The following is a 13,205-nucleotide window of genomic DNA, read 5'->3' on the forward strand; positions in this document are numbered from 1 at the left end:
CCATGGTTGCATCTGTAGCAAATATGTGCAGGCTTTTTTTTCTTGTCATTATTTCCTAAAAATATATAGATATACTATAAACAGTATAGCAACTGTTTACATAGCATTGATAGTATATTGAATATTATAAGTCTTTTACAGATAATTTAAAGATTTTATTTAGTTTTAGAAGGGAATGAATGGAGAGAGAAAGAAAGGGAGAGAAACATTAATATGTGAGCGAGAAATCTCTTGAGTTCTTTCTCACATTCCCCCAACTGGGGACCTGACCCACAACCCAAGCATGTGCCCTGACTGGGAATCGAACTGGCAACCTTTCTGTTCCAAGGCTGGTGCTCGGTCCATTGACCCACGCTAGCCAGGGCCTAGAGATGATTTAAAGTATACAGGAGGATATGTGTAGGTTATGCATAAATACTAAGCCATTTCATGTAAGGGCCTTAAGCAGACTTGTTATCTGCAGTGAAGGAGGGGGGAATGGACCTTGAACCAATTCCCAGTGAATACTGAGGGACACCTGTAATGCGTTTATTATCATCTGTGTGCCTCCCAACCCCCCAACTAAATGTTAGTAGCTTCCTCAGCTTCATGAGTTCAGGGATATTTTTGTCTAGTTGACCAAAGAGCTTTAAGAGACTAGAACCATGCTCAGTACATGACAAGTTATCAATAAATTTTTGTTTGATTCTGCTCCTTACTTTTTTATGTCTTTTCTGTCTATATCACTACCCATTATTCAGAAACGAAATCTTGATGTAACTTTCAGCTTCTCACTTATCTTGCTGTCCATTCCCTACATCCATTAAATGAGTGTCATAAATCAACTTAATCCAGCGTTTAACACATTAAACCCCTACGTACAAACTACGTCAGTGTCATCATCATCAGTTTAACTGAGCCTGACAGTCTCTGTGGGAGCCCGTGTGCCATCCCCTTGAGTCAGCCCTTCTCACCAATGCAGTAGCTTCTGAGCTGTCTCCCTTTTAGGTAAACAGCTTTGCCTCTCTCACCTTTTCTCTTCAAATACTTCCTTGTTCGAGTGTAACTTTTCCACAGTTTCCTAAGTTTTCTAATACAAAGGTGGGAATACCTTACTCCTCCTTCAGAAACCGGTCTCTTTGTAGTCTGCATGGGAAATTCCAAACATTCAGATCCTCCTACCTTAATTTTCCAGGTTCATCACATGGTTTTCTACTCCTCATATGTCTCTTTCACAGATCTACATTTGTGCAGATGGTGCTTCTCTAGTCAGGACTACCCCTCCCAAAAATCCTTAAATCCTCATGTTAAAAATCTTACCTGTCACATGGCACTTTGTTCCTGAACCCTGAATTAAAAAACACCTGTTGGGTTGGTGCCCTCCTTTTCTTTTCCACAGTGAGGTTATTTTATAACTGACTCTTCTTCAAAGCCTCTCCCCCCCCCCCCCCCCCGCCACATATACTCCCAGTTTCCCCAGGTAAGTCAAATTTAGGATGTAGACTGAATTTCTTTTTTATTACTGCATTTTCTATTATTATTTAGTCCCCTTATACCGTTCTCTTCCTGCAATCACCATACTATTGTCCATGTCATGAATCTTTTTTCCTTTTTGTTTAATCCCTCCACCTCCTACCGCCCCCTGCCCTTAGCTGTCATCTGTTCTCCATTTATGAGTCTGTCTCTGTTTTGCTTGTAGTTTAGATTCCACATATGAGTGAAATGATATGGTATTTATCTTTCTATGACTGGTGTGTTTCACTTAGCATAATGTTCTCCAAGTCCATCCATACTGTTGCAAAGGGTAAAATTCTCTTCTTTTTTATGGCCAAGTAACATTCCATTGTGTAACTGTCCCATAGTTGTTTTATCCACTCATCTACTGGTGGACACTTGAGCTGCTTCCATACTGGCTATGGTAAATAATGCTGCAATGAACATAGGGTGCTTATGTTCATTAGTGTTTCGGGTTCCTTCGTATATATTCTCAGAATTGTGGTTGCTAGGTCAAAAGGCAGATCCATTTATAATTTTTTGAGGTATCTCCATATTGCTTTCCACAGTGGCTGCACCAGCTCCCACCAGTGGTGCAAAAGGGTTCTCATTTTTCCACATCCTCACCAGCACTTGTTTGTTGATTTATTGATGGTGGCCTTTCTGATGGGTGTGAGGTGGTATGTCATTGTGGTTTAATTTGTATTTCTTTGATGATTAGTGATATTGAGCATCCTTTCATATTTCTATTGGCCGTCTGTATGTCCTCCTTGGAGAAGTGTCCATTTATGTTCTTGCCCACTTTTTAATCGGATTCTTTGGGGGTTTGGTGTCGAGTTTCGTAAGTTCTTTATAAATTTTGGATATTAATCCCCTATCAGAAGCATCAGCGAGTATGTTCTTCCACACTGTGGGTTGTCTTTTTATTTTGTTGATAGTCTCCTTTACTGTGAAAACCTTTTTAGTTTGATATAGTCCCATTTATTTATTTTTTCTTCTGTTTCCTTGAATTTCTTACCCTATTTTTTTGTACCCTCAGACTTATTTGAATCTTAATGGTCTAGTTATTTTTCATCTCTTCTCTTTGGGATCTTGTACCAGTAATTACCGTGTTCCCCATACTCCTTTATCTTGAATGTCTATTTCATTAATTACTACCCTCTGTCTACAAATGAGTCAAGGTAACTATCCTAATGAAACTTCACCTCAAACTTAGTATTTTATTTAGTTCTCCAAATATTTTAAGGAAATAATCTTACTGACTCTACTTTTTATATTTTTAATCCTCAATCCAGGATTATATGCCTGGTCCCCCACTATTTTGGTGAACTATGGCAAAGATCACCAATGGCATCTTTACTGCCAAACCCTGTTACCCTCTTTTCAGTTCTTACTGGTAACTTTGTGATACGCACCAATATTGATTTGCCTTCCTTCCTGGAACTCTTTCCCATTGAGGCCATTTTCTTCTTTTTGTCTTCATGTGCCAGATTAGGCCTTACTAAAGTCTCATTTACTTTTTTTAAGTAGGGGATATTTGTTCTCCCTTTACACACACATAAATATACACATGCATAGTCAATCACTTTTCCATTTGGTAATTTCATTTAAGTCGGTATCTTTCTTTTCTAATTTTTAGTTTTAGAGACCTCCTTGTAGGTGGTCCTTTTGCAGCCATTGAGATCTCTCTTCCAAAAAAGTGTTTCACTAGGACCTCTGAATTTTTGCCCCATTTTTTAGTGAGTCTCAAAGGGTTAGTAAGATTCATGAGATTATCAAAATACTAGCCTTAGAACTTCAAAATTTAGAAACAAGAATAAATTGTAGCCTTTATGGCCGCTCTTAAGTTTGATATCTAGAGTCTTCCTATTGTCAGAGGGCCAGCTTACTCCGAGCTCTGTAAAGCCTGAAACATTAGCACATCTGAGGCACAGCCACACCCCACACTAAGACCCACCCTAGAACATAACTCCTACCTACACAGGTCATATGGTCTTAGATGGAAGCCTGCTTTCTGATTTAAACTTTTCTATTTTTAAAAAGTCTTCCTCTCCTTTGAATACTAATCACAATTACCGCTTGCCACTGAACAAATGTAAAAATCCAGCCAAATCAAAAACCCATCCTGGCTGAGTCAAAAGTTTTGAACTTCCCCCATAGCTATTTTGATCCCTGAAGGCTATTTGCTGTACCTTTCTCAAGACTTCTCTGTTCATACAGATATGATATAGATTAAAATATATCATTATCTGTAATTCTGAATTATATCGATAGCCTCAGTTGCTTTGAAAATACTTTTCTGGTGCACCACCCTGACTTTCACTCCTTCCCCCAACACTCACCTATTCATTCCCTCAGAATCAGGGTGAGAACAAGCACAGCCTCCCTAACTGGGTGGGGCTCAGGAAATGCTTATCCTGAGGACTGGCAGGTAGTTCTGCTAAAGCAAGGCTCTTTTTTGATGAGCTGAGGTACACATGCTCAGTTTCTTCTTTGAAAATCACTAGTCATATGTTACTCTTCTTCCATGGCAGTAGAGTAGGAAGTACAGGTCACCAAACAATTACCAGTTTTTCCACAGTCCTATGAAAAGCCAGATCTCCTTTCTTCATCTTCAGACCTGGGCTCGTATACTTCTAGAGGACCAGCAAAAATTCCTAGGGGGTACTATTAGGACAGTTTCTCGAACTTGAGCTTCCATTTGTATTCTTTCCTGAAGTCTTAACTGCCTGAGAAAATACCAGTTTGTGATTTTCCTAAACTAATGGTGCATTGGCCCAGGGTATAAAAACTTTAAAAGTGGACTAAACCTTTTAGGCACCTAAAAGGGATAATTTGAAAAGGCAGGAGGAGTATCTAGCAAAAGACTTTAAAAAAATGAGGCCAGACATTTTCTAATGAAAATAAGTCAATTTTTTAAAAAAAAGAAGTTATTTATTTTTAGAGAAAAGGAAAGGGAGGGAGAGAAATGCCGTTGTGAGACAAACATTGGTCAATTGCCTCTCATAGGTGCCCCAACCTGGGACCAAACCTCAGCATATTCCTTGACTAGGAATGGGAATCAGTGACCTTCCACTTTGTGGAATGAAGTTCAACCATCTGAGCCACACCAGTAGGGGCAAAAATAAGTTAGTCTGCCTTATGAGCTTGTCTTTGAGTTCTGGTTTCATTAGTTAGGATATTGTGTTATTTTCCATAAACTGAATGTCATTTTTTTGACACATAGTAGTTAAAATGCATATGAAATATACAGAGTACTAGACTATGTATAGGGAGTACATAGTTTGAAAAAACCTATAAAGGGACATGCAAACAAATAGTTTGGAGATTTTTTCCAACTTTATGAACCAAAGAGGGATAGCTTATTAAGAGATAAGCTTTTAAGATATCTCTTATTAAGAGATAATAAAAAAACTTATTCCTAATTTTTTTACTATGAAAGTAATATGTACTCATTTTCACAAATAGAAGCAGTGTACAGTTTTATAAAGTAAAATGAAAAGTCACCATTTTCAACTACCCTTCTCCAGTCCCACTCTCTAGAGGTAGTGCCTGGTAAGCCTTTGATTTATATCTTTAGTCTTTTTTCTGTATTACTACAAACAAATTCGCATAAGGGTGGCCTTCCCCTATAAGTTGGAGAACTGGTCTGCAGTGTGCCTTCTTTATTTCCTAAAACAATGTGAATTGTGAACATTTTCCCAAGTGCATATTCAGAATTTCATGGCTGCCTACTACTTTGTGAATGTGTGTTGTTAATTTGTCCCTATTGTTTGATGGATTTACCTTTTTTTCTGTTTATTGCCATTAGAATTAATTTTACACTGGAAATTGTTGAACCTGTATATTCTCACTAGAGATAGATACTCATTTTATAAAGAATGAATTCTTAGGATAAGTAGTTTGTAATTTTCATAGGAGGCTTTCATATTATCTTTCCAGAAATGTAAATATTTATAACCATAGTAGTATAAGAAACAACTTATTTTCCAAAACTTATGCTGATACATCTTTTTTATTTTTTCCAAATTAATGAACAAAACATGGTGCCTTGTTATTTTAAATTATATTTTTAGCAATTATATAAAGCTATATAGCTCTTTATCATTCACCATTTTTAAAGTCAGATTTTTATCATTAATTTGATATTGATCTTTTAAAAATATTTTCTCTTAACAGCGCTTTGAATATGATCTTGATCAAACAATGAATTGAGCTGTATGACTTTGAATTTTATGGTATTTCAGTTTCCATGTGATAAAATTATATTATGTGCAACTTTTTTCCACAGTAAATTCCAATGTTATTTTCTTTTATTGACCCTTTAATAGTTAAGAGAAGAAAGCCGGAGGCTGGCTTTGGCTGCCAAAAGAGAAAAGAGAAAGGAGAAGAGAAGAAAGAAAAAGGAAGAACAAAGAAGAAAACTAGAAGAAATTGAAGCCAAAAATAAAGAGAACTTTGAACTCCAAGCTGCTCAAGAGAAAGAAAAGCATAAAGTTGAAGGTATTTTCTTCAAAAACCATCAAATTTGTTTCATGTAGTACATTCTATTGAAAGTTATATTTTTAAAATATCAGTAAGTCAGATAAAAATAGATTTCTATGTTATTAAGCCCTTAAAAGTATTTATATACTATTTTCATTTATAGACTTCTCTTTAGCTTTTTATTATGAAGAATTTCACACTTACAAATTGAAAGAGTGGTACAGTTCACCTAGATTTTAAAAATAAACATTTTACCATATTTACTTATTTTCCTCTAAGTGTGTATACAGACAGATTTTTGTAGGCCATCTGAATGTAAATTGCAGACATTTTGATACTGCACCTATAAAGTGTCAGCAGCTGATACTTGCTTACATAATTGCAATACCTAAAATATTTAATGATAATTTGATGGTATTATCAATAATCCAGACCATATTCAGATTTTTCTCAAATGAGAGAATTACTTTTAAGTAGTTTTAACTAAAAGATTGTTTGAGGTGAGGACGTTGTGAGCAGGAACCATGGCTACTGCAACACCAAGTGTGCATGCAGGTATGCGTGTGTGTGTTAATTTCTCCCTCATTCAGCCTTTTTTTTTGAAAAAATTGAACTAAAGAAATGTTTAAGATGAGTATGATGAACACCTGAATATCACCTAGATTCTCACAACATTTTGGTACATTTCTTTTGTTTATCTTCTTTCCTCTCTTTTTTTTTTTTTGAACAGTTTGCATATAAGCTGTATGCATAATGAGAAATCACCCCTAAATACTTGAGTATGTATTTCACAGAAAGACAACATTATTTTACATAACCACAATAACATAATTACAGCTAAGAAATTTAATTATATAAAATATATAGTATAGATATATATTCATAAAGACTGATAGCTTTATGTCTGGTAATAGCAAAGTAACTCCTGGTTTTATTTCTATTGAAGTACTTAAAGCTAAATATATTCTAAGAACTCTTAGAATTTGCTGATTTGTTACCACTACTTTTACAGATGAGCCTGAAGTCTTGACAGAGCCTCCAAGTGCCACAACCACCACTACCATAGGTATATCTGCAACCTGGACAACTTTGGCAGGTTCCCATGGTAAAAGAAATAATACCATAACTACAACCAGTTCAAAGAGGAAAAACAGGAAAAATAAAATTACTCCAGAAAACGTTCAAATTATATTTGACGATCCACTACCAATTTCATACAGTCAGCCAGAGAAGGCGAATGGAGGAGAGTCAAAAAGCAGCAGTACCAGTGAGAGTGGGGACAGTGATAACATGAGGATTTCCAGCTGCAGTGATGAAAGTAGCAACAGCAATAGCAGCCGAAAAAGTGACAATCATTCACCCGCTGTGGTCACTACCACTGTGACCAGCAAGAAACAGCCATCAGTTCTGGTCACATTTCCAAAGGAGGAGAGAAAATCTGTTTCTGGCAAGGCTTCAATAAAGTTAGTTCCAGTTTTTGTTTGTACTATTTATAGTCTCATGAAATGCTTTGTTGATGAATTTTTTGATAAAGCAACGAAATAAAGAATGGCAGAGCAAAGATTTGCCTTTATGCTAAAGAAGGCGTGATTTTTCTTTGATTTAAAGACTAAGCTACTTTTTAGATTTTGTATTAATGAGAGATAAAATTATTTTTACTATGTAATTTATTCATTGTTGTTGTCAAACTTAGCCCATGAAATGTATTGATTGTGGTTTCTCAGGGATGGTTATTGTGATTCAGCTCTGCTAAATTCCACCTCTAGATGCTATCTTTTTAAATATTGGCTTCTCAATTATGTGGAAAAGTGAAAAAAATATTTAAAAGTGCAAATTAAATTCTTCATTTACTTACCATATACTGATTGCCTTTATCAATTATAAGTTCTACATCTGTTCTATATTTAATGTACTTTCCCTCCATCTGTTAAAGATTGTCAGAGACAGTCAGTGAAGTGACCAGTAATTCTCTATCCACTTGCACAAAATCGGGTCCATCTCCCCTTTCCTCTCCAAATGGGAAGTTAACAGTAGCAAGTCCAAAGCGTGGACAAAAGAGGGAAGAAGGATGGAAAGAAGTTGTCAGAAGGTAATTGTTTACTTGGTTGTTTTTCTCGTTCTTTTTATGTGTTCTCTTTCATAGTGAAATATTGTTTATTACCTTACAATTAAATTCCTCTAAGTATTCCAAAGGTTGCAGACTAGGTGGCCCAAGGCCGTATCCAGCTAACAGAGACAGCCTGCCTCATGTTTTAGATGGAAAAACAAAAGTATATGTTAACACTCCTCACATTGGGAGTCTTCACATAAAAAGATGACTTTAGATGGTTTTGGTAGAGAATTTAAGTTCTTTATAGCGATAGAGTTTTGTTCAAATTTGTAATCTCAGAGCTTGAGTAATATCTACTACATGCTTGTAACTATTCAAAGGATGAATAAATACTGGTTTAAAACTATTCTAGTCTTTAAATTACAGGATACCTTTATTTCAAAGATTTTAGGAATAAAGTAGTTTTATATTTTGCTTGGGATTTTTTAACTAATGTGTGTCAAAAAGTAAGGCAGTATTTCTGAAACTCAAAGCAGTAAGACACTGCAAACCCAGAAAGGCCATGACTCACTGTAAGTCTTTGGTAACATATTTTAAAGAACTCCTCAGAAATTCCACCGAAAAAGTAAACTTTTGAATATTTTAAAGAACTGTCTTTTTCTCTACCTCTGCCTTTGTCTAATACATACACACTAACCAACCAAGTACACTATTGAACTAACTGAAATCACAATAGCAGAGCACTCTATACAAAAGAAAGGTAATTCAGTGTTTCTACATGCATTTTATATTGTGAAATACAAGATATTTGTAACTAATTTGAAAATAATCACTGACTCATTGTTATTCTCTTTGAGGAAGAAAGAATTGTCAAGTATTTATGTATATAAAGGGCAGGGATCATACCTTACCTTTTAAAAATAAAGCATCTTCATTTAATATTTAATCAATAATCAAATATTCAGAATCAATAAGATTCTGAATATTTTACTTGTTCATTAAAGCATATTGGCTCATTCTTTTTATTGAAAACTATACTGGGTTTTAGAAGTATTCTTTAATTTAGACTGGTCAGAAATGTCTCTGCCGTTCCTGAATCTGAATGTTTAAAATTGTAATCAATTTTGCGAGCATTAGATATGTTTTGCTTTTTTGGAATTCCAGTGAGCTTTTTTTTTTTCTCTCACACTACTGAACATCCTTTTAGTGAATTTCCATATCTGGATAATTTTAATGCCTCTGGTAGAATGCAGGAAAACAATAAATTTATAATATCATCCTTTCAGTTATATATTAAGAATAAAAAGAAGACTGTACCCATCACCCAAATGTACCCAAAAGAAGCCTTTCTTAACTCTTAAGGCTGTATTGGATACCCTAACCACTGTGGGTTTAGTACGTCCTGTTAAAGCTATTGCAGTTTTCTGATGTGGTGTCTAAATAGTATACATGTGGCAGGAACCCATGTCTGTCTCTCTTGCTATTCTTTTTGCATTAGCACAGTGCATATCTGCATAGCATGTACTTTACAGATATTTATGAAGAAGGAAAGTCAAAAAAGCAAATGGTCTTTGGTAAATGAGATGTGACACTGTGGTAAAGCTTTATCTTTCTTCCCCTGTACTCTGTTCTCCCCCTGCTCTCTCCCTCCTGTCTCCCTTCTCCCCCCTCCTCTTTTTCTCATCTCCCTCTCCTTTCCTTTTTCCTCCTCTCTTCCTTTGTCCTGTAATTCCTAGTTGCCTTTTATCACGTAGAGTGAGAATAGGTAGAAGACATTTATTCAACAGTAATTTATACTATATTTTCAGAAACATTTTAGTAGTACTCTTTCCCCTTATTTTAATCACAATCACTAAGACTAATGGTCTATCTTAATTTTTGTTTTCAACTTTAAACAGGTCAAAGAAAGTGTCTGTTCCATCAACTGTGATATCCAGAGTGATTGGAAGAGGAGGCTGTAATATTAATGCTATTCGGGAGTTCACGGGTGCACACATAGATATCGATAAACAGAAGGACAAGACAGGAGACCGGATAATAACTATAAGGCAAAACTTTGTCTCTTATGTTTTCTTCCTTTGTGTTTTATTGCACTATAGCATAATAAAATACAAGCATTTGAGTTTCAGTGGAACTTTGAATTTAATAGCACACTTTTTTAAAATGAGAATTTGAGAAGATAACCATTACCATATTTTTCTCTGATTTATATGCTCTTGTGCAGTATTTTAAAGGGCTGTAAAGGAATTGTTTTTGTATGTGTGGCAGAGGTTTAGATTATTTTTTCTTACATAAACTGATATGGCATAGACTTTTTAAGAAGGAATATGTCTCTAGCACATTTTAAGCAATAGATTTCCATCCTTCTTTTAAATTAGCATTTGAGCTTTGTTATTCTGAGATTGTGTCCTTAGAATATGAACTCAGAAATGGATTTAAACCTGAAGTGGACATTTGTCTTGAATTGCATATGTCTGTGCCTAAATATTCTTAAAATAAAGACAACATTTTAAGAAATTAAAAATTTGGTTGTGAGAGGCAGGTGCCTCTTAACAGTAATAGAAGAACTAATAGTTATGTCGCTTACCTCAGAAGGAAGAGGCCGTATTTTGCACTTAGCCTTCTCTTCTATCTTATTATTTCCCTTCCCTGGGATAGGAGGGGAGGTAGCCTGCCTTTTCTAGAGCGAAGGGAAGCAGATACCCTTTAGAAGTAATTTTTCCTTGGGGGTTTCCATAAGGCTTTCCTTGCAATCAAATATTTTCCTAGAGACTCATCACTTTGGTGTGACCTTATGGTTATTGTTGGCATTATCAGGATCCCTCTCATTTTTGAAATATCATTTCAAAGGAATTATAATATCATTCTTAACAAATATATTGTAGATAGGTTTGTCATAGGTACCAGGATTTAAAATAAAATGCTCTTTTCTTAGTTGTATTATTTTCCTTGTTTATTTGTATTGCTTTTAGTATCAGGCATCTGGTTAACTTTATAGTAACATTATGGATTAAATGGGCTTTTGAGGGTAGTGGTTTTTCTGACTGTGATGTATTTTACATAGGGAAATTATTTCTTAGTCTAAGGAAACAGTAGTAACATGAATTTCTGGAAAATCACTGTTCCTTTGAAAAATACAGCAGCAATGTCAGGGTAGTTTATGGCTTTATCTGCAGAATACCTCAAGCGAAGTCAGAAAATTGCTGCTTAACTTTGGTTATTGTTCTCTGTATGTACATATATACATATATACAAATGAATTTTGGCTTTACATGTTAAAAAATAGACCTAATTTTTTTTTGTCAACTTACAGGGGTGGCACTGAATCAACAAGACAAGCAACTCAGTTGATCAATGCTCTGATCAAGGATCCAGACAAAGAAATTGATGAACTTATTCCAAAGAATCGTTTGAAAAGCTCCTCAGCAAATTCCAAAATAGGGTCATCAGCACCTACCACCACTGCTGCTAACAGTTCCTTAATGGGAATTAAAATGACGACTGTAGCTCTGTCATCAACATCTCAAACTGCCACAGCACTCACTGTGCCTGCAATTTCTTCTGCATCTACTCACAAAACCATTAAGAACCCAGTGAATAATGTGAGGCCTGGTTTTCCAGTTTCTCTTCCATTAGCATATCCTCCTCCACAGTTTGCACATGCTTTGCTTGCTGCTCAGACTTTCCAGCAGATCCGTCCACCAAGGTTGCCCATGACCCACTTTGGAGGTACTTTTCCACCAGCTCAATCTACTTGGGGTCCTTTTCCTGTCAGGCCGTTGAGCCCTGCCAGAGCTACTAACTCGCCTAAGCCTCACATGGTGCCTCGCCATAGCAATCAGAATAGCAGTGGTTCTCAGGTGAATTCAGCAGGTTCTTTAACTTCCAGTCCAACAACAACAACCAGTTCATCAGCTTCAACGGTGCCTGGTACATCTACAAATGGCAGTCCAAGTTCACCTTCCGTCAGGAGGCAGCTTTTTGTCACAGTTGTGAAGACATCTAATGCCACCACCACAACAGTCACAACCACAGCAAGCAACAACAGCACTGCACCCACAAATGCCACATACCCTATGCCTACTGCCAAAGAACACTACCCAGTATCATCCCCATCTTCCCCATCACCACCAGCCCAGCCAGGAGTGGTTTCTAGAAACAGCCCTTTGGATTGTGGGACAGCATCTCCAAATAAAGGGGCATCTTCCTCTGAACAGGAAGCAGGTAGTCCACCAGTAGTGGAAACAGCAAATAGTAGACCTTCAAACAGCAGCAGTTCTTCTGGGAGTTCATCAGTCCATTCTGCTCAGCAACAGCCTCCAGGATCTGTTTCTCAGGAGCCAAGACCACCTCTTCAGCAGTCTCAGGTTCCTCCCCCAGAAGTTAGAATGACTGTTCCTCCTTTAGCAACAACAAGTTCTGCTCCAGCGGCAGTGCCTTCTACTGCCCCAGTGACTTACCCTATGCCTCAGACGCAGATGGGATGCTCCCAGCCCACTCCGAAAATGGAAACCCCTGCTATTAGACCACCCTCTCATGGCACAAATGCCCCTCACAAGAATCCAGCTCCAGTGCAGAATTCATCTGTTGCAGTCCTCAGTGTCAATCACATTAAAAGACCTCACAGCGTTCCCTCTTCTGTTCAGCTACCTTCAACCTTAAGTACACAAAGTGCTTGTCAAAATTCAGTACATCCAGCAAATAAGCCTATTGCTCCCAATTTCAGTGCGCCCTTACCATTTGGGCCCTTTAGCACATTGTTTGAAAACAGCCCTACTTCTGCTCACGCCTTCTGGGGAGGATCTGTCGTTTCATCTCAGTCAACACCAGAATCTATGCTTTCAGGAAAATCCTCCTATTTGCCAAATTCAGATCCTTTACATCAGTCTGATACTTCCAAAGCTCCAGGTTTTAGACCACCATTACAGAGACCCGCTCCAAGTCCCTCAGGTAAGTTTGTACTTTCTGATGTTCTGTAGCTGCTCATGTACACAAATGATGTGAGACTTCCTAGTCGTTTTCTAATACTTTTACTCTCAGCCAGATGAACAGAGATCACTATACTCATATAACTCAAATGGTTTTCAGAACTACAGTGGATTTTATTTTGAATTTCCTATAAATAAATTTATCAAGTATATTTTTCTCTCAAAGTAAAAAAGTCTCTTATGTTTTAGAGAGACTTTTAAAGTCTCAA

The 13,205-nt window shown here is 36.6% G+C and overlaps 1 protein-coding gene across 5 annotated transcripts in view; it reads left to right on the plus strand.

Moving 5' to 3' along the window:
* ANKRD17 (ankyrin repeat domain 17) overlaps positions 1–13,205 on the plus strand; it is a 156,349-nt gene that overhangs the window by 124,079 nt on the left and 19,065 nt on the right. For all 5 annotated transcript variants that reach the window (XM_037063434.1, XM_037063435.1, XM_037063437.1 and 2 more), the window contains 5 exons: positions 5,805–5,976; positions 6,971–7,421; positions 7,892–8,047; positions 9,907–10,056; positions 11,322–12,958. In XM_037063434.1, coding sequence (XP_036919329.1) covers positions 5,805–5,976; positions 6,971–7,421; positions 7,892–8,047; positions 9,907–10,056; positions 11,322–12,958 — 2,566 coding nt within the window. The remainder of the gene's footprint in view (positions 1–5,804; positions 5,977–6,970; positions 7,422–7,891; positions 8,048–9,906; positions 10,057–11,321; positions 12,959–13,205) is intronic.

The sequence above is a fragment of the Sturnira hondurensis genome, unplaced genomic scaffold (genome assembly GCF_014824575.4).
Source record: "Sturnira hondurensis isolate 20B ecotype Veracruz unplaced genomic scaffold, ASM1482457v3 Scaffold0014584, whole genome shotgun sequence".
Lineage (NCBI taxonomy): Eukaryota > Metazoa > Chordata > Mammalia > Chiroptera > Phyllostomidae > Sturnira > Sturnira hondurensis.